Here is a 23149-nt window from a genome sequence, read left to right on the forward strand (position 1 = left end):
GCAACAAATTTCCACTGCTGCCTATGAAAGGAAAGTGACCGTGTTAGTTTTAATTTAAACGTCAATACTAAAACTTTTCATTAATATTCCCCAAGTCAGTAAATAACTTGTATTTAGAACCTGTGGAATCAGTCGTGGCCGACTGTGGTGTTGTGGCTCTCATCTCGCTTTATTGGCCGAGGGAGCTGGTGTACAGCTTCCGGGTCATGTGGCCAGCATGACTAAGCCACTTCTGGCGAATCAGAGCAGCTCACAGAAACGCCGTTTACCTTCCCACCAGAGCGGTACCTATTTATCTATTTGCACTTTGACATGCTTTCGAACTGCTAGGTTGGCAGGAGCAGGGACCGAGCAATGGGAGCTCACCCCGTCACGGGGATTCAAACCGCAACCTTCTCATCAGCAAGTCCTAGGCTCAGTGGTTTAACCCACAGCGCCACCTGCCACCCATGTCTGTAGATTCCACCAAAAGTGCTTTCTTTAATCACTTTAGGGCTTGGTCGAGGAGATGGACCTGCAAGGAGAAAAGCTTAAGTGGCTAAACAAGAATGAACCTGAGCTGATTTCAAATAAAAGCATTGGGGCTCGAGAGAGAGAGAATATTTCCGATAGACTGAGGACCCTGAATATTAAGTGGAAGAAGGTATGGATTGCAATATGGATTCCTTAAAATCAGCAAGTATAAAATGTATTCTTTTTGATTGAGTTCCTGCCACATACATATGAATACTCTTGTCGGGGGAGGCATGATTGGACAAGTTAGTGTAAAGAAGTGTTTTGTGTCACAGGCAGCATTCACATGCTATGGTAAACCACAGTTACTCACCTTGAATGCATGGGTTCACTCCTGCTTCACTCCTCCTTTGGCGTGAGTGTGAGCAACCAGCCATGATTCCTGCTTAGCGTTCCATCCAAACTGGAGATTGTGGTTTATTTTGCTCAGAGAAAATTACAGCTGGTAAGCCAAGAACAAACCTTGGCTTAAATTTATTGGTTTGTTTGGAGTTAAACAAACTACCATCCTCGCATCAGATTTAACACTAAACTAGGGATTGTGGTTTACTGCTCCCACTCATGCTAGGGGACAAGTGAAGAAGGGTCCACCTGTGCATTCAAAATAAACCATTAACTGTGGTTTCCAGTGACATGTGAACATAGCCATAGTGTTAAATCTCTGCATGGCAATGCTTTTCTTTCTTAATAGTCCACATCAGGAGTAACCAGTGTGGTGCACTCCACATGTTGGACTATAGTTCCAGTGATCCCTGACAAGTGGCTATGTTGGCTGGGGTTTATGGCAGCTGCAGAGCAACAACATCTGGCATGTAACCACAATTAACTAGCCTGGTCTAGATCAATAGCTTTCTTTAGTTTGGGGCAACATTCATTGTATCAGAAGCAGAATTCCTAAATGTGACCCTGGAATACTTTTCACAAGTGGGAAGTAAACATCCTTCATGCTTTATGAATTTTAATTTAATTTATTATACTTGTGTAGTAAGCTCAAAGCAACTTACAGAGGGCTCCATGTTTTCTTCCCAGAAGGAAACACCCGCTGAGCACTCCTAGACCACTCACTGAGCTTGTAGAAAAGTAGGGGAACTAGCATGGCATAGAAAAAAGTTCCAGCCTAGTCCTCATCTTATATCAGATTCTGTTATTTTGCTTCTTCGATTCTTTTAATTGGATCAACAATCAAACATGAAATCTCTTGTCTGCATTCTGAAGAGGTGGGCTCCCAGCAGGAATATACTAAGTGACAGCTTAAAATGATCACAATTGTGGCTGGGCTGGATGTGTTTCCTAAAAGTATACATTTCAAGTGCCAAAGGCCAGGTTAAAGGGGTGCATCTTCAGCATTCAGTGGAAACTATATAGTGAAGATACCAGATGCAGCTCTGTGGGGAGAGAGTTCCACAACTGCTACAGAGAATATCCTCTCCTTGAACACATGCATCCCTGAGCTTCTGGGGGTGGTGTACCTACCCGCTCTACCCAACATAACACCCAAGGGAGCCTCCAGGGATGGATGTGGTATTTCATATATTTGTGGCCTAAGCCATCAGTTCAAACACTAGCATGACCTTGAATTGGGTCCAGACATGAACTGACAACGAATGCATCTGCTTTAAATAAAACAGGGTTGTATGAATGAATGTAACACTATCCAATATTTTGCTGCTGTATTAGGACCAGTTGGAGTTTCTAAGACATCGTCAAGCCCCCACACAGAGCACATTGCAATAATACAGTCTGGAAGTTACCAAGGCATGGGGTAGAGTGGCCAAGTCAGCTGAGTCCAAAAGGGACCTTAGCTGGCACCTGAGCCTCCAGTCACAGTGTTAGATCCAGGAAAACCCCAAAGCTCATTCCAGGGAAGTACAATCTGGTCCAGCACAGACTGTCCCCGCCTCCCAGTCCTGAGAACTGAGGACATTTCCGCTTGAATTCACAATCATTCCTCCTCATGGTATAACTCACTTGTATTAACGTATATTGTTCGTATCGTATTTCCCCAAACAGTAGCTGCTTTTAGTACTATATTTCAGTCTTTGAATGACTATTGCAACTCTTTCCTCCTCCCCTAGTTTTTGGTTGCACTGAGCAACACAATGTTTGTTGTGATAGCATCTGGCACATGTAGCTCTGTGTGTGTGTGTGTGTGTGTGAGAGAGAGAGAGAGAGAGAGAGACAGACAGACAGACAGACAGACAGACAGGCTCTATGCTAAGCTCTTCGTTTTGCACCTTTGCCACCCATTCTTAGTAAAGAATCCCAAATGTGCAACTTACATTAAAATGCACCCCAGACCCTTTTTAGGGGCTAAATGCAAACCCCTTCATCTCTAAACTCTTTGGTCTTGGGGGTTAATGGATTTTGTGCTCAGCTGTCTATAGTGGTATAGCTTTAGCTGTATAATGCTAAAAATGTTAATCCTCAGTTCTTGACATGAAAAGGTTTTTGTAATGTGAAGTTTTTCTCTGCCATATTAGGTGTTCAGAGAAGCACCCAGCAGAGCGAGAGAACTAGAGGCCCATGTTCATCAGTTTCATCTGGTGCCACAGACATTGCCACCTGGTGAGCTCCGGAAAGAGAACGTGTTTCTTTTACAGGACAGTTTTCAGTATTCTTTGTCATCTCATTTTTTGATCTTTAAGGCCATGAAAGTTTTAGATTCTGTTTCTGTTGAAGGGCATGGCACTGAGTCACTAAGACCATGCGTCCAAATGTATTGAAAGGAAATTGGCTTCTAATACATTTTATGAACAAAAGAAAGTACATTTGCAGACTTCAAAATTAACAGAAATTAATCCCTTTCACCATTTGAAGTTCTGTACCGACATATTCCTCCATCAGTATCATTCAGAGGATCAACAATGAATTCTTGCTTCTGACTCAGTAGCATTTTTTTTCACTGGCAATAAATGTTTGAATTTGTTTCTTCCTGGAACTTAATCAGATGGTAAACTAGGATCAGCTGCAGGTTGTGATTTTTCCTGTGGGTGACAGCTTAACGATGTTTAGATTTTGACCACACATTATTTGAATGTTCCTAAACTGCCTGGGTATTGGGATTGGCAGTGAATTTCTCACACCTCACCAGATCTGTCAGTGATGAGTATGTCATCAACATTTTCACATCATTCTGGACCAGGAAGGCAGTAAAACAGATGATGTTTGGAACTGAAGGCTAAGCCTTTAAGGTTTTTAACTTGTTTAGATGGGGATGGAGAAAAAATACAGAGGATATTCTTAAAATGGCAAGAATTGGTATTTTGTTGCTTGTTTTTCCAACTGCAAATAAATTCAAGTACTATACTAAGTGCAATTTGAAATACCAAGTGAATTGTGTTGTCTTGTTTAGGTTACCCTGTTCTCCAAAAGATGGTGCTAGTGTCCTCTGCCTCTGAAAATGTTGCTCAAACTCAGCAGGCTTTGGAAATTTCTGCACCTGCTGATCTGGATAAAACTACAACAGAACTGGCTGACTGGTTGGCCCTGATTGACCAGATGCTCAAGTCCAACATAGTTACTGTGGGAAATGCTGAAGAAATCAATCGGACAATTGCACGCATGAAAGTATGTGGTGCCATGAGGTGTTGTGTTGAAATCCTGAAGATATTTTGAGTCCCTGCTTTATTTTTTGGTGGAAAAAAATAAAATTTGGTTTGGATGTGGATGATTTCTCTGCTTGTCTTGAAAGGCTTTGAGCCTTTGTGAGTATTACGAATGAATATTCACAAAGACTTGAACGCTTTGCATATGTTTGATGGAACATGCATAAAGTGCTTCCCTTTGCTCCTTATTCTACTCAACCCTGCTTGAAACTTATATTGGAGCAGAAGAAATTGGGGGCCCCTTCCCACTGAGAATCATCAGCAGCAATGAATGGTTTGTGTCCAGTTCCAACTGAACCTTCTCCATTGCAAGCTGCTGAGGACTGGCAACCCTAAAGCACTGCTGCCTCCACTTTTCTTCTGCCCCAAGTAGGTTGCTGGGGATGCTTGAAGCAGGTGAAGGTGGCAAATGTGCACAGTCTTGCTCAATGAACAGGATGAACAATGCTGTGTTTGCCCTCGTCCTGCTGTTTGATTAATGGTGCTCCCATTTAGGAGCGCCTCTTCTTTAACACATTGCTTCTGAATTTGTTCTGTGTTTGATGGTTAAGGCCTATAGTATAATGCCTTTCTGTAACCCGATGCCCTACTATTTTGAAGTCAACACTGATAAGTGATTCCTGGGTGTTCATTTATATGTGTGTTGTGTTCTGTTGTGTCTAGCACATGACATACAATGCAGATTACCAGAACACGTTCACCTTCCACAAAACATGATCATTATCTACAAATAGGTGTAGTGCATTCAACTAGAAATAATGAAATTCAATTAATGTAGGTTAATTGCCTTGCTCAATAATTGTTAAACATTGGGATCCAGCCTTAGGCAGCCTGTGATTGTTTAAAGAGAGATGTGAATATCTACACCGACATTTAAAATTGCACTGGCTGAAGTTAAAAGGGAAGTGATTACACACATTTATGTTGACATTTTCCTTGCTTGTGATATTAGCAACATAGTGAAGTGAAAGCAAGCAGTAACTAACAGCTTTAGGGTACTTGTGTGTGCATTTTAAACATAACCTTCATAGCAGTGGTCAAATTAATTGTCAAACACTTTGCTGCAATAATACATGTAATGCAATTTCATGGGATTGATCTCTGAGGTCCTTTCAGCTGCCTGTCTTTGGACACACAAACTTATTATGACTATAATGGCTCATTGTAGAGATTTCAGTTACTTGATGTGAAGAAAAGGCTTGTTAAAATGGTACTCATGCAGGTAAAAATGGAATTTTCTTGCAAAAACAGTACTGAATATATAGTGTGTGAAGTCCTAAGAACCAAAATAAAATATTGCAAATGCCCACACCCTGCCCCACACCCTTGGAGCAGATAAATATAGGTAAGATGTCCTGATAGCCTGCGGAGATGTCACAGAATGCATGAAAGTCTGCAAAGTTAAGCCCAGCACAACAATATGATTTTTACCAGCTTTATTTTCTCATCCACTCATGTCTCATCTCTGTATAGATACTGCAAAAAAAGTTGAGCCTTTATTTTAATATGTTGATCATATTGGTTAGTACAGAAATAGTGAGAACATTTCTGCCTTTAAAATGGCTTTGGAATACGTTGATTAAGAAGTTACTAACTTGATAACCTTCTGTAATATAAATGTGAATATTCTTGATTCCCCCCCCCCCATGGTTTATTCTTTATTTAAATCTCAGAAAGTAACACATTTTAATCCTGGCTCTTAACAGATAACAAAAGAAGACTTAGAACATCGACATCCCCGGCTGGATTTTGTTTTTACCTTGGCTCAGAATCTGAAAAACAAAACATCAAGTTCTGATGTTAGGACAGCAATCACAGAGAAACGTATGTTCTTAGTAGACAGAAGTGTGAGGAGATGGGTACAAATGCTCAATAGTTACGCTAGAGCAGGCTACCTCAACCTTGGCCCTCCAGATATTTTGGGACTGCAACTCCCATCATCCCTAGCTAACAGTACCAGTGGTCAGGGATGATGGGAATTGTAGTCTGAAAAACATCTGGAGGGTGATGCCTGCGCTAGGGGAAAGGCGACCATTTTTTATTGACAGTAACTACTGAAGGGATGCAGGGGCCAGAGCTTGCAATGGCCTGGGTGGAGACTGACATAATCTGGCAAGTCATGGTTGGAGGCAGGATGGAATATGGAGGAGACCTAAAATTTTACCACATATCAGAGTCCAGCATAGAGAAAAGCAAGCTATATGTGGGAGTGGTGGGAGCTTCATTGCCTCTTTATACATTTGAACTAATATTGGCCTGGAGGAGGAGGGACATTTAGTGGTAATTATGAATATGCATTTATGCTTGTAGCATAAATGTGTGTGCTAGAGAGAGAGAGAGAGAGAGAGAGAGAGAGAGAGAGAGTGTCTAGCAAAGGGAATCCATGTGTAGAAATGAACCTGTCCTTCTGTGAAGATGAATGGGCTAGTTTGTGAGAGCTGTGCGAAATCTTCCCAAGGGCTCAGGGTTGGCTTCAGTGATTTTTGGATGGTTACTCTGAGTAACAGAAAGATTGAGGATAATGTAATAGCCACAAAATGCTTTTTGTTTGGTTACATGTTCCTCCTTTGTCTTTTTCAGTGGAGAAAGTTAAGAACCAATGGGATAGTACACAACATGGGGTAGAAGTACGTCAGCAGCAGTTAAAACGTATGCTTTCTGACAGCATGAAGTGGGATGACCAGAAGCAAGAAATGGAGAAGCTAATTGGACAATATGAGATCCACCTGCATGCCCTTCTGCAGTCTCCTAAAGAGAAGCTCACCAAGCAGATTGCTGAAAACAAAGTAAGTTAAAATGTGCTTTCTAATTTGATTCTCTGAATGGTTTATGAATCCATCTTGCACTTGTCTTATTCACATGCCCAGAAAAATATATTTGATAATTGACAATTTACATTCTGTAGATAAAAATTGCTTTCTTTAAATTCAAAATACTTGTTGAAAGTTAGTTGTTTCTGTCGCTACTTTTTGAAAGAAGTTGCCTTTGAGAATGACTTATTATCATTTATTAAATTTGTATCTTATCCTTTCTCCTGAAGGACCTTGTAAAGGCTGATAAACCTATTCTAAAGATTGGAAGCCTTTGTTATAAAGTAGAGCTTCAAAATGCACATAGAACTTGAATGCTCCCCAGCATATAGGAAGCTGCATTATTCTGAGTTAGACCATTGGTCCATACAGCTCAGTACTATCAGTACTGACTAGCAAAACGTTTGCTTTACATGGGAACACACATGCACATTTTACTCATCCCTTCTCCCTGATTTAGTCATACCTATGCTGAGGATCACTTGATCATTCTGGCTGGGATCCACCAGTCCCCTTGCCTTCCATCTTTAATCCATTGGCGTGTAAAATTAGTCTGTCCGCTTGTAAAACCTTGCTGAATAGATCTTTTCAAATCTAAGTAACACCCACATTCAAAAATGTTTTGTAAAGTGTCAGTTAAAAAACACATAAGATCCATGCTGGATGTTTCTGAAGGTCCATCTAGTCCTCCATGTGGTTCTCACAGATTCCTATGGGACAAGCAGGACAGGAGCCCAACAGCATTTGACCCACTTGTGATTCCCAGCAAGTGGCAGTCAGAGTCTTACTGCTTTTGACAATCAAGACTAGCAGCTACTGATAGCCTCAAGAAGAAACAGATGAAAAACCTGCTTATTTTTAATGGTACAACATAATCTTCATCACTAATTCCAGGTTTATGTCTGTTTCATACTTCTTTGTATATCCATAAATGTTATTACAGATAATGGAACTTTAAATTTGCAAATAAATACACCACAAATAAATGTCAGCAATGTTACAAGGAACATGAAGGGCTAAAAATAAGTATTTATGGATATATTTCATTTGTTCTATTATAGATGACCATGCATAATGTTTCACCTACATTGTATATTTTTATTTGGAAAACAAATGATTTAAACATCATTCGTGTTTTGTTGTTGTTGGAGGCACATCTGCATATTATTTATGTTAGTTTAAGCGGACATAAAATTCAGACCACAGTTTCTCTATAAAAATATAATCTCATTTGTACTTTGCGACTAATATTATGTTTGGAACAGAATAGCTCTCCAATTACTTTTTAAGGCTAGACAGCAAATATGTGAAAAGTTTAGTAGTTGAGGATTTGCAAGAATGTTTCAGGAGAGCCTTTTAAATGATTGATTCACCCATAGATCCTTGCTATTTTTAAAATGTGGCCCTTCATCTTTGTCCTTCCTACCTTTGGTTATGAACCCCCTGGGCATGGATGTTTCTCCTTAGAACACATTTGATGCTAAATGCATGGTATATAGTGACACTAGTAGATGCTCTTTAAAATGACTCTGATGTTAAAACCTATTCTCTGTTGCTAGGGAAAGCAGTTTACTCATGTTACAGTTCCTTCCTTTAGCTAGCAGGCAGGACTGGAAGAAGTTGACAGGAAAGAGATGAACATTTTGCCCCTTCAGCCTAAAATAGATTCTGTCTGGCAAGCAGGAGGTTGGGTTGCTGCAGGGCACCACATCAGCCTCCAGTAATCCCCTTCTCAACTCTTTTCATAACCCAAAAGAACTAGAGTCATTAGGGGAGAAAGATCAGCCCTGCATCACAACTCATTACAGAATACAGCAAAGGCCATTGATGAAGTAGCCATTATGACGAGCAAACAATAAACAATTGGACCCAGTACCTCTTCCCAACATGGTGTTGAGAGTAACTCCACATCTTTGCCATGCACTGGAATGAAAGCTCACTTAAAGCCATTTAATCATCTCTACTTTCTTTTAACTCCTCATCACTTCTATAAACCAAATCTGGTGGATCCTGGTGGATCAGACCAAAGCCCTATCTAATCTAGCATCCTGTTATCACAGTGCCGAACCAGATGTCTATTGGAAGCCTGTAAGCACAACAGCACTCTTGTGTTCCTCTGCAAGTGGTATTTAGAGGAATACTGCCTCTGATATTGGATTTAGTACATAGTCACCCTAGTTAGTAGCCATCAATAGCCTTAGCAGCCATGAATTTGTCTAAAGTCCCTTTAAAGCCAACCACATTGGTGGCTATCACTACATATTGTGGTAGTAAATGCCACTATTTCAACTATGCACTGTATGAAGAAAAAATGTTCTCCATCTGCCCTGAATCTTCCAACATTCAGCTTCTGTGGATGACCCCATGTTAAAGTATTAAGAGAAAGGGAGTAAAGAGTCTTCCTATATACTTTCAACACACCACGCACAATTTTAAATATCTCTTTTATGCCCCCCTCATATTCACTTTATTGACCGGAATTTTATTTGTGTTGTGGGGAAAGGAGCGATTTACACTTTTCGGATTCTCCTTCCCCAGTATTGATGAGTTTCTGCTAGATTGCAGAATCATGGGGCTGTTCCTTTCTGTTAAGATTGTAGTTGATGTCTCTGTGGAACAGACCCTTCTTCCTTCCTGATTTGAAATTTTTTTATTTTTGTAGTTCACAACATTGGATGAAAGAGTGATCCTTTAATTAAAAAGTATAGTCAGAATTTGAGAAACCATATTTGATTTTCAGTTTTACACTGATATCCCCTCTTGCTTTTTCTTAACTACTCTGAATTTGTTGCTTAGATGTTACTACAGGATTTAGATAAAGGGGATATCAAGATGAGTCAATTCAATGATCTATCAAACAAACTTCTTCAAGACTACAATGGTGATGACACAAGAAAAGTGAAGGAAATAATGGATCACTTGAATACCTCATGGATCAACTTGAAACAAAGGTATGTGCAAACAAACGTGTGCCTCAAATTCATATTCTATTAATTCAGGTATAACCTAAATTGGGGGCTTTCTTACCAAGTGTGTCTAAATCGAGGAAGAACTCTAAACTGTTCCTTTGTGCAGTGCAAGCCAAATGAAGCTGGTCAGATATCTGACTCTTTTTTCAGCATGGATCCAGGTCTTTAAAGTTCCTGAGATATTTGTTTAATAAATATGGCCTGTTTTGGAAAATATAAGGTTGTATCATTAACTACTTTCTAATCACCATTTCCAGCACTGATTGAGAGGAATGCTCCATCAAGATTGCCCACCTCTTCCTTGTCTATGCTATGTTGTCAACTGTCTTGTGCTTTTGGATTTCCTTGACATCCCTATCACCAAGGGTACACAAAACCTACTGAAAGTGAAAGCAGTGCTTCCTGAATATGGAAACATTTTCAATTCCTTCTTGAAGTCATTTCTGGAAAATGGTTGAAAGAAAGGTGCTTTTTGATGTTTCCAAAAAATGTGAGCATGCATCTCACTTGGTTCAGCCACAAGTACTGTAGTGCCAGGAAATAACAGATTTCATTATGGAAAGTCCTTGAGCAGAAAAACAGCTATCTGTGTCTCCTTCAATGTAACCAGAACACATCATTGTTTAGCAGCATTCTGCCTGACCCAGTCAGGTAGTGGTCAAAGGAAAAGATTATGCATGTGCAACATACTTGGACATCCCTATATCCACAGGCTAGAGCAGGGGTAGGGAAATGGATCTGGCCAGTGGTCTTGATCATTATTTTCCCCATCTCTTGCAGACTAAGTTTGACCTGACTTTTTTGTCCATATGGGTCTTGCTGAGTGCTGTTGCTCCACAACAGAGCACTTTGCAAGGGCTTTAGCAAGACCCAGCAATCAATCAACTGATTGTCAGTGCCTGCAAATGGACTTTTGGATGAGTCAGATATTTCTTTACCTGCCCCATGCCTGAGGTCGTATATGGCATCAGCTGTAGAGCAAGTGGGCATAGCTTGGTGGAAATGGCCTTCTAGTTTGGGTCCACGAACCAAACATTTAGCACCCCTGAGCTAGAGTCTTCAAAAGCAGTAACATTGTGAAAGCAGACTATTGCCTCATGGATGTACCTCATTCCCTTGTATAAGAAAGAAAGCCTTCTGTCCTCTGTAGGGAGTCCTGGATTACACTTTGAGAAAATATCCCTCAAGTTCAGTTTTTAGTGTTTTAAGCCACAGAAGCTCCCTGTCTGATCCTGAAAGGAATAGAGTTAATGATTTTTCCCATTTGAAAATAAACTTCTTGCAGTTGAGTCACAATTCCTTCTTTGTATAATAGTATGTTTTCTGCCTCCAGCTATCATTCTCTTCGTTACCTTGAACAATTTTATTTTAACCCCAAAAAAGTTTCCTCTAGAGATGTGAAGATGGTTTGTTTTTATGTTGCCTTTTTTCATCATTCCACATAATTTCATCAGTCCTGTCACTTTCACTGTGTTAAGACCCAAGAGTCCCTTCTCGTCTTGATTTCCCTTTATCTTCTGTTAGCATTTGTGGTTTCTGCACATCAACTCTAAGGCAGGTTGAGTATAATTATTAGACTTTATGTATATGTTATAAAATATAGACTTGAAAAATATGTCAAATAATAAAATGTATATACTTCATGGTGCTGGAGAATAAAAAGATAGTATGCTCATTCTCAGTGTGCTCAATATGCATTGCAAAGTATTGATAGTTGCAACATTTCTAAAATAAAATAACTTCCCAGGTAATGTAGGGTGGTATATGGCTAATTCATTTTGGCATGAAGATTTGAAGGTTAAAAAACTGGCCAATAATTTTAAGGTAAATAATGGAGGAATTTGTATTGGGACTTCATAGGAACAGTGCAATCTTACTGTAAATGAAGCCAAGCGGTGAAACAGGCTTTGAAGGCAAAAGTGAACAAGCAGCTATTTAAAAGAAGCTTGGGTAGATTATGTTTTATCTTGAAAATGTGGTGGAGGAGGAAACCGACATTTAGAAATCTGTTTAAATACTTCAAACCATGAAGCAGGTAAACATGCTGGAACTTATCTATGTGTATGTAGCAAAATGTATATACTGCCTGATTGTAGCAAAACCTCTGCTTACAAGAAATGCTAAAATTATCAGAAAAAACAGCAATTAAAAATCGATAATTGACAGCAAGAAAAAGAAAGATTAACAACAGCTGGGAGTAAAGGACTGCTGAAAATAATGGAGAATTTCAGCATTTTCTCTAACTGAAACTTCTTTAAAACCAACATGTCCCTGCTTGTTATATTAATTCAGACCATTTAAAAACCACTGGCATTGAAGAGATTGCCCTCTCAAATTTGAGCTGCTGTATAAATTAGATATGCTACACAGTGGGCAATAATTGTTTATACTTCAGGGTTGAGACGGGGTAATTTGTCAGTATCTCTGCAACCTAGATGAATAAATTACATTCTTTATCCCCAGTCTCAGATATTATTTCTTGAATTTAGTCTAGACTTTTAAAAAAGTCTACTTTCATGTTTTTTGTTGTTGTTTAGTCGTTTAGTCGTGTCCGACTCTTCGTGACCCCATGGACCAGAGCACGCCAGGCACTTCTGTCCTCCACTGCCTCCCGCAGTTTGATCAAATTCATGCTGGTAGCTTCAAGAACACCATCCAACCATCTCATTCTCTGTCGTCCCCTTCTCCTTGTGCCCTCCATCTTTCCCAACATCAGGGTCTTTTCCAGGGAGTCTTCTCTTCTCATGAGGTGGCCAAAGTATTGGAGCCTCAGCTTCACGATCTGTCCTTCCAGTGAGCGCTCAGGGCTGATTTCCTTCAGAATGGAGAGGTTTGATCTTCTTGCAGTCCATGGGACTCTCAAGAGTCTCCTCCAGCACCATAATTCAAAAGCATCAATTCTTCGGCGATCAGCCTTCTTTATGGTCCAGCTCTCACTTCCATACATCACTACTGGGAAAACCATGGCTTTTACTATACGGACCTTTGTTGGCAAGGTGATGTCTCTGCTTTTTAAGATGTTGTCTAGGTTTGCCATCGCCTTTCTCCCAAGGAGCAGGCGTCTTTTAATTTCGTGACTGCTGTCACCATCTGCACTGATCATGGAGCCCAAGAAGGTAAAATCTCTCACTGCCTCCATTTCTTCCCCTTCTATTTGCCAGGAGGTGATGGGCCCAGTGGCCATGATCTTCGTTTTTTTGATGTTGAGCTTCAGACCATATTTTGCGCTCTCCTCTTTCACCCTCATTAAAAGGTTCTTTAATTCCTCTTCACTTTCTGCCATCAAGGTTGTGTCATCTGCATATCTGAGGTTGTTGATATTTCTTCCGGCAATCTTAATTCCGGCTTGGGATTCATCCAGCCCAGCCTTTCGCATGATGAATTCTGCATATAAGTTAAATAAGCAGGGAGACAATATACAGCCTTGCCGCACTCCTTTCCCAATTTGGAACCAATCAGTTGTTCCATATCCAGTTCTAACTGTAGCTTCTTGTCCAACATAGAGATTTCTCAGGAGACAGATGAGGTGATCAGGCACTCCCATTTCTTTAAGAACTTGCCATAGTTTGCTGTGGTCAACACAGTCAAAGGCTTTTGCATAGTCAATGAAGCAGAAGTAGATGTCTTTCTGGAACTCTCTAGCTTTCTCCATAATCCAGCGCATGTTTGCAATTTGGTCTCTGGTTCCTCTGCCTCTTCTAAATCCAGCTTGCACTTCTGGGAGTTCTCAGTCCACATACTGCTTGAGCCTTCCTTGTAGAATTTTAAGCATAACCTTGCTAGCGTGTGAAATGAGTGCAATTGTGCGGTAGTTGGAGCATTCTTTGGCACTGCCTTTCTTTGGGATTGGGATGTAGACTGATCTTCTCCAATCCTCTGGCCACTGCTGAGTTTTCCAAACTTGCTGGCATATTGAGTGTAGCACCTTAACAGCATCATCTTTTAAAATTTTAAACAGTTCAGCTGGAATACCATCACTTCCACTGGCCTTGTTATTTGCAGTGCTTTCTAAGGCCCATTTGACTTCACTCTCCAGGATGTCTGGCTCAAGGTCAGCAACCACACTACCTGGGGTGTACGAGACATCCATATCTTTCTGGTATAATTCCTCTGTGTATTCTTGCCACCTCTTCTTGATGTCTTCTGCTTCAGTTAGGTCTTTACCACTTTTGTCCTTTATTATGGTAATCTTTGTACGAAATGTTCCTTTCATATTTCCAATTTTAAAAAAGGGATTTTAAAAATAGGACATCCTCCTTGCAACTTTAAAAACCACTGTTTCTGTCATGCATGGGCTCACCTATTCCCCCCCTCCCAATTATGATAATCAGCAATGTTATTCTTTAGACTTTTTGGAGTTCTGTAAAGCTACAGCAAATATGACGTTAGATTTACCTTTTAACTTCATTGGTCCTTTAACTTCTTCTTGTTAGCTTTATCGTTGATTCAAACATTACGTGGGTTTGGATTTCCTGTTACCTGACAATTCTTTTGCTTTATCTTCTTAAAGTGCTAATGTTCTTTAAATTAACTAGGACTACGCAGGGAACAGATTTTGGACTCAAGACTGAAAAATACATTGAACAGTACAGAATTTCAATGTTACATCTGTCTAGCAGCTGGGGATGAACATAGAATCATAGAATCATAGAGTTGGAAGAGACCACAAGGGCCATCGAGTCCAACCCCCTGCCAAGCAGGAAACACCATCAGAGCACTCCTGACATATGGTTGTCAAGCCTCTGCTTAAAGACCTCCAAAGAAGGAGACTCCACCACACTCCTTGGCAGCAAATTCCACTGTCGAACAGCTCTTGCTGTCAGGAAGTTCTTCCTAATGTTTAGGTGGAATCTTCTTTCTTGTAGTTTGGATCCATTGCTCCGTGTCCACTTCTCTGGAGCAGCAGAAAACAACCTTTCTCCCTCCTCTATGTGACATCCTTTTATATATTTGAACATGGCTATCATATCACCCCTTAACCTCCTCTTCTCCAGCCCAGCTCCCTTAGCCGTTCCTCATAAGGCATCGTTTCCAGGCCTTTGACCATTTTGGTTGCCCTCCTCTGGACACGTTCCAGTTTGTCAGTGTCCTTCTTGAACTGTGGTGCCCAGAACTGGGCACAGTACTCCAGGTGAGGTCTGACCAGAGCAGAATACAGTGGCACTATTACTTCCCTTGATCTAGATGCTATACTCCTATTGATGAGGCCCAGAATTGCATTGGCTTTTTTAGCTGCCGCGTCACACTGTTGGCTCATGTCAAGTTTGTGGTCAACCAAGACTCCTAGATCCTTTTCACATGTACTGCTCTCAAGCCAGGTGTCCCCCATCTTGTATTTGCGCCTCTCATTTTTTTTTGCCCAAGTGCAATACTTTACATTTCTCCCTGTTAAAATTCATCTTGTTTGTTTTGACCTAGTTCTCTAATCTGTCAAGGTCGTTTTGAACAGAAGATGGTTCTTTACGACTGTGTTCATGTTATGTGTTCCTAGATGCAGCTGGCTGGCCAATGTTCTGGACTAAATGGATCTTTCCTCTGATCCAGCAAGTCACCTGATACATTCACAGGATCATGTGGTTCATAGCATCTTAACTTCCTCCTTAGCTTTTGTTTTTCTGCCTTGGCAGCATCCCTAAACTCCAAAAACAGCACAATCCTACTGCACGATCTTAAATATACTTACATGAAATGGGATTTATTCTTAGCTAAGGGTGCACAGGATTGCATCCTTGTCTACTTTAATGAACAAATAGCTCCACTTTATCTCTTTATTGCACACATGCTTCTTGATAGTATTCAGGTAGATTTGGGCCACTTAGTTAATGCGCCACAGGAAAAAATCCAGCAGGTGAAGCTCTAATGGCCAAGGGCCGTTTGCAAGGGCATTTAGTGGAGGAGTTTGAGGGGTAAGGCCAGAGTGCTGTCTCATTATGTATGTAGGACCAAGAGACATGGATGTCTGTATGTGTGCTCCTAGTTCATCTACCGTTGCCTCTCACATATAAATACTTCAGAGGTTTGTTAAACTGCAGGTTCCAATTTTGTCGGGACTGGAGAACTGTGGTTTAAGTGATCTCTACAAACCAGGTCCAGGTTATAAAACCATGGCTTAATCCTGATCCATAATATACTACATGGATTAACAGGAGAGCATAAATAAGCATGCCAAGACATTAGCAGTTGTTGATCTTAATGATAATCATTTCATGGAAATCATCCATCATCTGAATATCTGCCCATATTTTCACCAAACATTTCTCATTTAGGCAGAGCTGTTTTACAATTTGTTCTTGGAACTAATTTCACAGTTATTTAGATCTGGATCTGTGAGTAGTAGTAACTATCACATGGACTGTTGCATCAGTTTATTATTTTATGCTGCAGTTCACACAGGGTTTTACATAGGAGATCATCTGGAGGGGCACAGTTGGTGGTCCCCTGTATCTCAGAAGCCCTGCTGGCCCCAACTAGATGTCAAGCATTTGGTCTCATGCTCTGGAATACTCTTCCAACAGAGATTCAGCAGGTGTCCTCACTGTTAACCTTCAGATGTCTCTTTAAGGCTTTTAATGCCTATTCAGTTGTTTAATTTCCCTTTTTGGACAAACCAGTCATTCTTGGGCTTTTTTGTATTGTGTTTTTTATGTTGTGCATCTCTTTGATATTTTATGTGAGTGGGTGGTGGGGGTGCATGTGTGAGTGAGTGTGTGTATTCTCTCTCTCTCTCTCTCTCTCTCTCTCTCTCTCTCTCTCTCTCACACACACACACACACACACACACACACACACACACTCATAGGTATGTTCCATACTGGCACAGGTCCCACTTCACCTTATATGGTGGCTCCACACATTGGCTATTAGGAATCACAAGAAAATATCTTACTGCAGAACAGTAATTATATTAAGATGCTTTGGTAGGAAATCTGGATATGTATTTTTTGCTAAATGCTGAAAAGATCTTGTGGGAAGTAACTACAATTTTGTTGGAGCACTCCAGCATAAAATTTAATTTGTGGAAGTGTGTGGATTCTGCTGTCGGTAGCTGCACACACTAAATCCCCTGGATATTAATGTTCTGTGATGGTATAATTCTTCCATATAGAACTGTATTTTGTGTTGGCTCAAAACTGAAGATGGGGAAAATACCTCGATTATTATGTCTAGAGGTCCTAAGCCCCATGCATTTATCCTTTAAATATGAGCAAAGTTGTAGCTGCCTTAAAAAATGTTCTTAACTATTTATTTTAAACACATAATTGAAATGTGATCTATTCATTCTTTGTGTTTCTAAAAAAATAAAAAGCATGCACACAAAGTTCAACCATTGTGCCAGCAATCACCAATACTTTAAAATAACGTATTATTCAATGATATAATACTTGAAGTAGATATTTGGAGAGGATGCTTTTGGTACTGTAGCTCTGCAATTTGGCACTTGCTTATTGCAGATTTTTTGGCAGGAAAAAAATATATAGATTTGGCACCTTCTTAGCCTACCAATAGATTATCACCAAAACAATCTTCAAAAATTAAATCCTGTGAGTTGATCATGTTGCCTGAATTCATTTCAGTTTGGAAAGATGAAGGTCAGAGAAGGTCAAAAGTGTTGCAAATGTTTACAGAATATTGAGGTGTGTAATAGAAGACAAGTGCAATATGAAAGAAACTCTCAAATAAATTATGATTCTATTAAAGGAGTAGTTGCAATCTCCCAAGCAAGTGATAAAATAAAGAACATCTGTTCCACTTTTTAACAGCATTGTGGTCTGTACACTTTAGGGAGTTGTTTTCATTCATTGCGCAAAAACTATTTGCTTGCTTCACAACGTCCTGAAAGTGTGCAGTTAAGTTCCTCACACTTGCAACATTGCAGTATGGTTACAGCAAGAAGAGCAGTATTTGATATATTGAATTATTTTCATAAATTGTAGCATCTTGCAAGTAAATTAATAAGCGTAGAAATTCTAGAACCTGTGGCATAATGCACCAAAACAAATGCGCACCAACTGCTCTTTCTTAGATTTAATGATTACTTTTTGCAATTTTTCTGAGGTCAGTGTTATTTTTCTTCCCTACAGAACATCTAATAGGCAGAATGCTTTGGAGGCTGAGCTGAAGGCAGTGCATGCCTTGCTCAAAGACCTTGAAAGTTTCCTCAAGTGGATACAAGAAGCAGAAGCTACAGTTAACGTGCTTGCAGACGCATCACAACGAGAACGTGCTGTTCAGGACAGTGCTTCTGGAAGGGAACTGAAAAAGCAGATAGAGGTAAGAGCATGACAAGTTTGTGTGTGTTAGTTAAAGTAGTTAACTTGCCTTTACGTTTAAAATGCTAAAGCCAGATTGCAATAAATAAAAACAACAATAACATGCAATTAATAACGAGTCCAATGCCTGCTGAAGAATAAAGGCTGCTGCACAGTAAAGAAGGGCCATCAGCTAAGGGATCAAAATGAGCTGCTAAATCTGAGTGTGTATTTTAAAGAAAATTCCACAAAGTAAATGTTTTTTCTCCATAAACCTTGTTTAGTAAATCTGTACTTAAAAGTTACAGTGATTTTAATGAAGTATTCCCCAAACCTCTAGCCCATTGGGCCTCTTCACAAGCATTTCTATACTTTCTAAGTAGGGATGCTGCAAATCAAGAATCAGAGTATCATGATGTCTTACATATCTCACACCAGCCTAAATTTTGCCTCAAGAATTTCTCAGAGACACAAAGCTCCTATATTGTCAGATAGGAGGGAATCAATAAGTAAACTTTGCTGATGGGAACTGCTATGAGGTGTCTCCCTTTCTTGTTATTTACTAGCAAGCATGGTCCAAAGGTATGATTGGTGGCAGGGAGGAAAACACCTTGTGACAGCTTACCGTTGCTGATTGAATGCCATTAATACACATAGGAAAACCATAACCCAACCTGATTTTTAGACATAGGCTTTGAAGTAGAGGGATCATTTCAGCAATACGATTTTCTGCGATATAAAAAGAGATTTCAGTAAATTCATGCTAAAAGAGCAAATGTACATTTTTGTGAAGTCTTCTCTTGGTCTTGTTACTATTCATTTTTTCAGTAAGAGTTGCCTGTTTTGTTTCTGGCTGTTCTGAAGACACATAATTATAATGTAGCTATCTTTTATCTATTAGCACCTATGGATTTCCCAGTTTATTCTTATACAGTGATACCTCGGGTTACAGATACTTCAGGTTACAGACGCTTCAGGTTACAGATTCCACTAACTCAGAAATACTACTTTGGGTTAAGAACTTTACCTCAGGATGAGAACAGAAATCACGCAGCAGCAGCTGGAGGCCCCATTAGCTAAAGTGGTACCTCAGGTTAAGAACAGTTTCAGGTTATCAACAGACCTCCAGAACGAATTAAGTTCTTAACCTGAGGTACCACTGTATTTAGCCTCTGAGTTCTCTAACCCTCAACTAGTCTTAAACTCAAAACTACTGTTGACCACGAGGGACGCAGGTGGCGCTGTGGGTTAAACCACAGAGCCTAGGACTTGCCGATCAGAAGGTCAGTGCGAATCCCAACAACGGGGTGAGCTCCCGCTGCTTGGTCCCTGCTCCTGCCAACCTAGCAGTTTGAAAGCATGTCAAAGTGCAAGTAGATAAATAGGTGCCGCTCTGGCGGGAAGGTAAACGGCGTTTCCATGTGCTGGTCTGGTTTCCAGAAGCGGCTTAGTCATGCTGGCCACATGACCCGGAAGCTGTACGCCGGCTCCCTCGGCCAATAAAGCGAGATGAGCGCCGTAACCCCAGAGTTGGCCACAACTGGACCTAATGGTCAGGGGTCCCTTTACTGTTGACCACTGCTCTCGACTAATGTGGATGATAGATGGTAAAGGAAGAGTGAGCAGCTAAGAATTGGCTCAGAAGTTTTGAATGCTGAAAATAAATTGCATGATGGTTTTTATAACTGTCTCAAAGTTGATCAAAGGACAGATAAACTTCAAATATTGTTTGGAGAATGAATGGGGGGTGTCTTTCAGTATAGCATTATTACTAAACACATTTCTGATCTCATCACTGAGGTACTGGAAGGAAATGGGACTAGCCTTATTTGCTTGGCCACTGTGAGAGAAGGATGCCAGACCAGATGGTCCATTGGCCTTCTCTAGCAGGCCTCTTTTTACATTCTTATGTTCATATCTGTCCCCTTTTCTTTCTTGGAGGTTCTGTAAGAGCTATTTTCCTTGATTGCTTAGTGGTATATTTGGGAAACCAAGGGCAGGTAGGTGTCCTCTTTTGAGGCTGTTGTACCCTTGACTTTAAAGCTAAGGAAGCTGAATAGCAAAGTTAAAACATGCAAAATTTCCTCTAAATTGTGAGGGGGAAATTTAATATACTTCCCTTATAATTATGGAATCATTGTTTGCCCTTCTTGCATTATGCGACTCCTTCATAGTTATTTCCATTTTACCTGAATATTTTAATACATTTTCTACTTGAATAATTTCCCTCCATTACGTGCTATAATATAGTCTCTCCCAATGTAGAAATAAATGGGTTTAGTCATGTGCATGCAGCTTCGAGTTCAGGGCAAACCCTTTTGATGGTCAACAAAGTTTGATTTGTTTTTAGTCAGTGAGAACTTGTTAATCATAAAGGTGCAGAACTAACAATGCAGGCATTCCTTCAGAGCATTTGCAGCTAAAACTTAAGCATTTTTGCTCTGGGACTGTAAATGCAAAGGAAACAGTAACTGAAAAATGGAGGCACAACTGCTCGATCTTTAGCAAATTCCCCCCCCCCCAACTGTTTAGAAGTGGCAATGAACTGAATCATTTATTGAAGTGACCCTTCACTTGGCAGTGGTTACATACAGTGGTTTCACTGCCCCCTCCCCGCCCAATTCCATCTTCAGCCTTATCCTATGACTATAAATTATCTTTTTCAAGAATGCACAACTAACTCAACTGGTTGCCTGGAGGTGTAATGCTTTTAGAGGTGTTAATGGAACAGTGTATGAACCTAGAGGTTTTCCTTTATTATCCTTTGGATGCTCTAGCTCCAGCTTGAAGGCTGTATGTGCCAACATCCTCAGTGAAATTAAAAAGGGTTTCAAATTGCACTTCTTAGACTGTGCAGTGCCACTGTCTGAATCATCACAAAGTTTTGCACTGTCCCTGCTCTTTTGAGAAGTTCGGCAGTACTTCTTATATTCGGAGGAAGGACAGGGGAAGTGGTTGACTGCATAGTTAATAAAATGAGGCAGTGTAGTATGTCAGCAATGTAATTTTTGTTAGCTTGGCATTTCTTTCCCCAGCAAAAAACCTTTGCTGCAATCCTCCTTGGTTGTTATTTGTGCTGCTTCTTTAGACCTCCATGTTAGGAAGCAATAGGGATATACTTTTGTTTACTAGGGGGTATCTGTCCTGGATAGCTTCAGCTGGAGATAACTTGTACATTGCAGTGCTAAGGGAGACCCTCAGTTCAAATAAACCTAAAATCTCTTAGATTCTCTCTCTCTCTTTCCCCTGTGAAGATAAATTAAGTGAGAGAGAGAGAGAGAGAAAGAGAGAGAGAGAGAGAGAGAGAGAAGGAAGGTTGCTCTGAGGCCCACTTCCAGTTTCTCCCCAGGATCAATATACCATCTGAACAAGTCTAGAATTTTGGATAAGATAGACCTTAGTTTGATGTAGAACATCAAATACAAGGCAATTCTTATGTTTCTATATTTGTACAAAATATTAAGCATTACAATAAAAAGCAATTATAGGATCCACACTTTGTGCAAAGACAAAATGAGAACATAAAGTACAGTATCTTATACTATTATCTCATTTGATCGTATGCTGATGATTTCAGTGAAGGAAATTTCTGTTTAAAGTATGAACCCATCTTGCACTTTATAATCAAAATGTTTCATAGTAAAAATGCCAGTAGCAAACTGATGTGAATATAAGCATTACATGAACTCTAAAAAATACAGATTACAGTGAATGTTAGTAAATTCTGCAAGGTTAGTTTCATGGCAGTAACTAAATTAACTCAAGGACCTTTTAATTTTATTCTAGTTTAATTCTGTGTAATGGATGAATTAAATGTTTGAGCTGGTGGGTTGCAGTTACTTTTTGTAGATTTTCACTTGTATCTAGTGATTTATTTCTTGTGATTTATTTTTTTGCTATTTCTTAGACGTATACTTTCAGCTTCTTGGGAGCAGTATGTAATCTATGTACTACAAAAATCATTTTGGTTTTAGTGCATTTATGGCCAGTTATGCACACAAGGGAATAGCCTTTCCCCAGACAACTGGTTGTTTACTGTGTTCTGTCCTGTCCTCATGACAAATACTAGGAAAACTTGACTGATTCTATTTATTTTCAGAACTTAGAGTTTTGCAATATATTTTTCATGTCTTCCAAAGGAAAATCCATCAACTATAGTTATTTCTGTTCTATTGGCTATGACAAGGCTAACTTAGCTGGTTTGTCACTCAGCTCACACTCTGATCTTAACAATCTAGGACTTCCTGAAATGTTTCCCACATCTTCTTTGAGAGGTACACTTAATTTCCAGGTATTGAAGATAAGCCAAATGATATCTTCATCAAACAGAAAATATTAACAAGGCTAATATTGTGTATAGATCTCTCTTTTTGACTGTTATTTCAATTTGGATCCTGAATCAGAACTTAAAAATTCCCTACACTACTTTGTGTCATGAATTACCCCACTTGGCAATGGGAAACATGTGTACTTAGATATTTTCACTGGCTATAAAGTATGTGGAAAAAAGAACACGGTGTCTTTAACAAACGAAAAGAGGAAGAATTATGATATTTTGTATCATAAGGTTGTGCAGATATTATGTTTCAGAGTATGTTGGTTTCCAGTTACTTAAAAAACATGAGAGCAAAACATGAAAATCTGTACTATACTGCTGGCAGTCATCCTAGGGGTTAGTGTTGACCTGATTTCCTGCATGTGTCATAGCATTCAGCAGGAATTAGAATGAGGAAAAGGTGTCCAGTTGAATGAGAATAGTGAATATATTAGAGGCAGCATTTTAAAATATGTAATCGTTCAGGTTTGCTGGCCAAAGTCTAGGTACAGTTGAGGAAGATAGCCCTCAGGCACTATTATTGACAGCCTGGGGGGAAAGTGGGAATCTTACTGAAAAAGTTGATCTAAACCAGCGGTAGGCAACCTAAGGCCCCCCGGGGGCCAGATGTGGCCCAATTGCCTTCTCAATCTGGCCCGCGGATGGTTTGGGAATCAGTGTGTTTTTA

At 39.9% G+C, this 23149-nt stretch overlaps 1 protein-coding gene across 2 annotated transcripts in view; it reads left to right on the forward strand.

Annotated features, from left to right (window-relative positions):
- Positions 1 to 473: 473 nt before the first annotated feature.
- Positions 474 to 23149, forward strand: part of LOC308582807 (utrophin-like) — a gene marked incomplete at its 3' end in the record, with an annotated part of 196543 nt that continues 173867 nt past the window's right edge. For both annotated transcript variants that reach the window (XM_081186281.1, XM_081186282.1), the window contains exons 1-7: positions 474 to 643; positions 2994 to 3078; positions 3866 to 4080; positions 5825 to 5942; positions 6699 to 6904; positions 9725 to 9879; positions 17979 to 18168. In XM_081186281.1, the coding sequence (XP_081042407.1) occupies positions 509 to 643; positions 2994 to 3078; positions 3866 to 4080; positions 5825 to 5942; positions 6699 to 6904; positions 9725 to 9879; positions 17979 to 18168 (1104 nt within the window). In that variant the 5' untranslated portion in view covers positions 474 to 508. The remainder of the gene's footprint in view (positions 644 to 2993; positions 3079 to 3865; positions 4081 to 5824; positions 5943 to 6698; positions 6905 to 9724; positions 9880 to 17978; positions 18169 to 23149) is intronic.

Source organism: Podarcis bocagei, assembly GCF_964188305.1.
Source record: "Podarcis bocagei genome assembly, chromosome: 3".
NCBI classification, from domain to species: domain Eukaryota; kingdom Metazoa; phylum Chordata; class Lepidosauria; order Squamata; family Lacertidae; genus Podarcis; species Podarcis bocagei.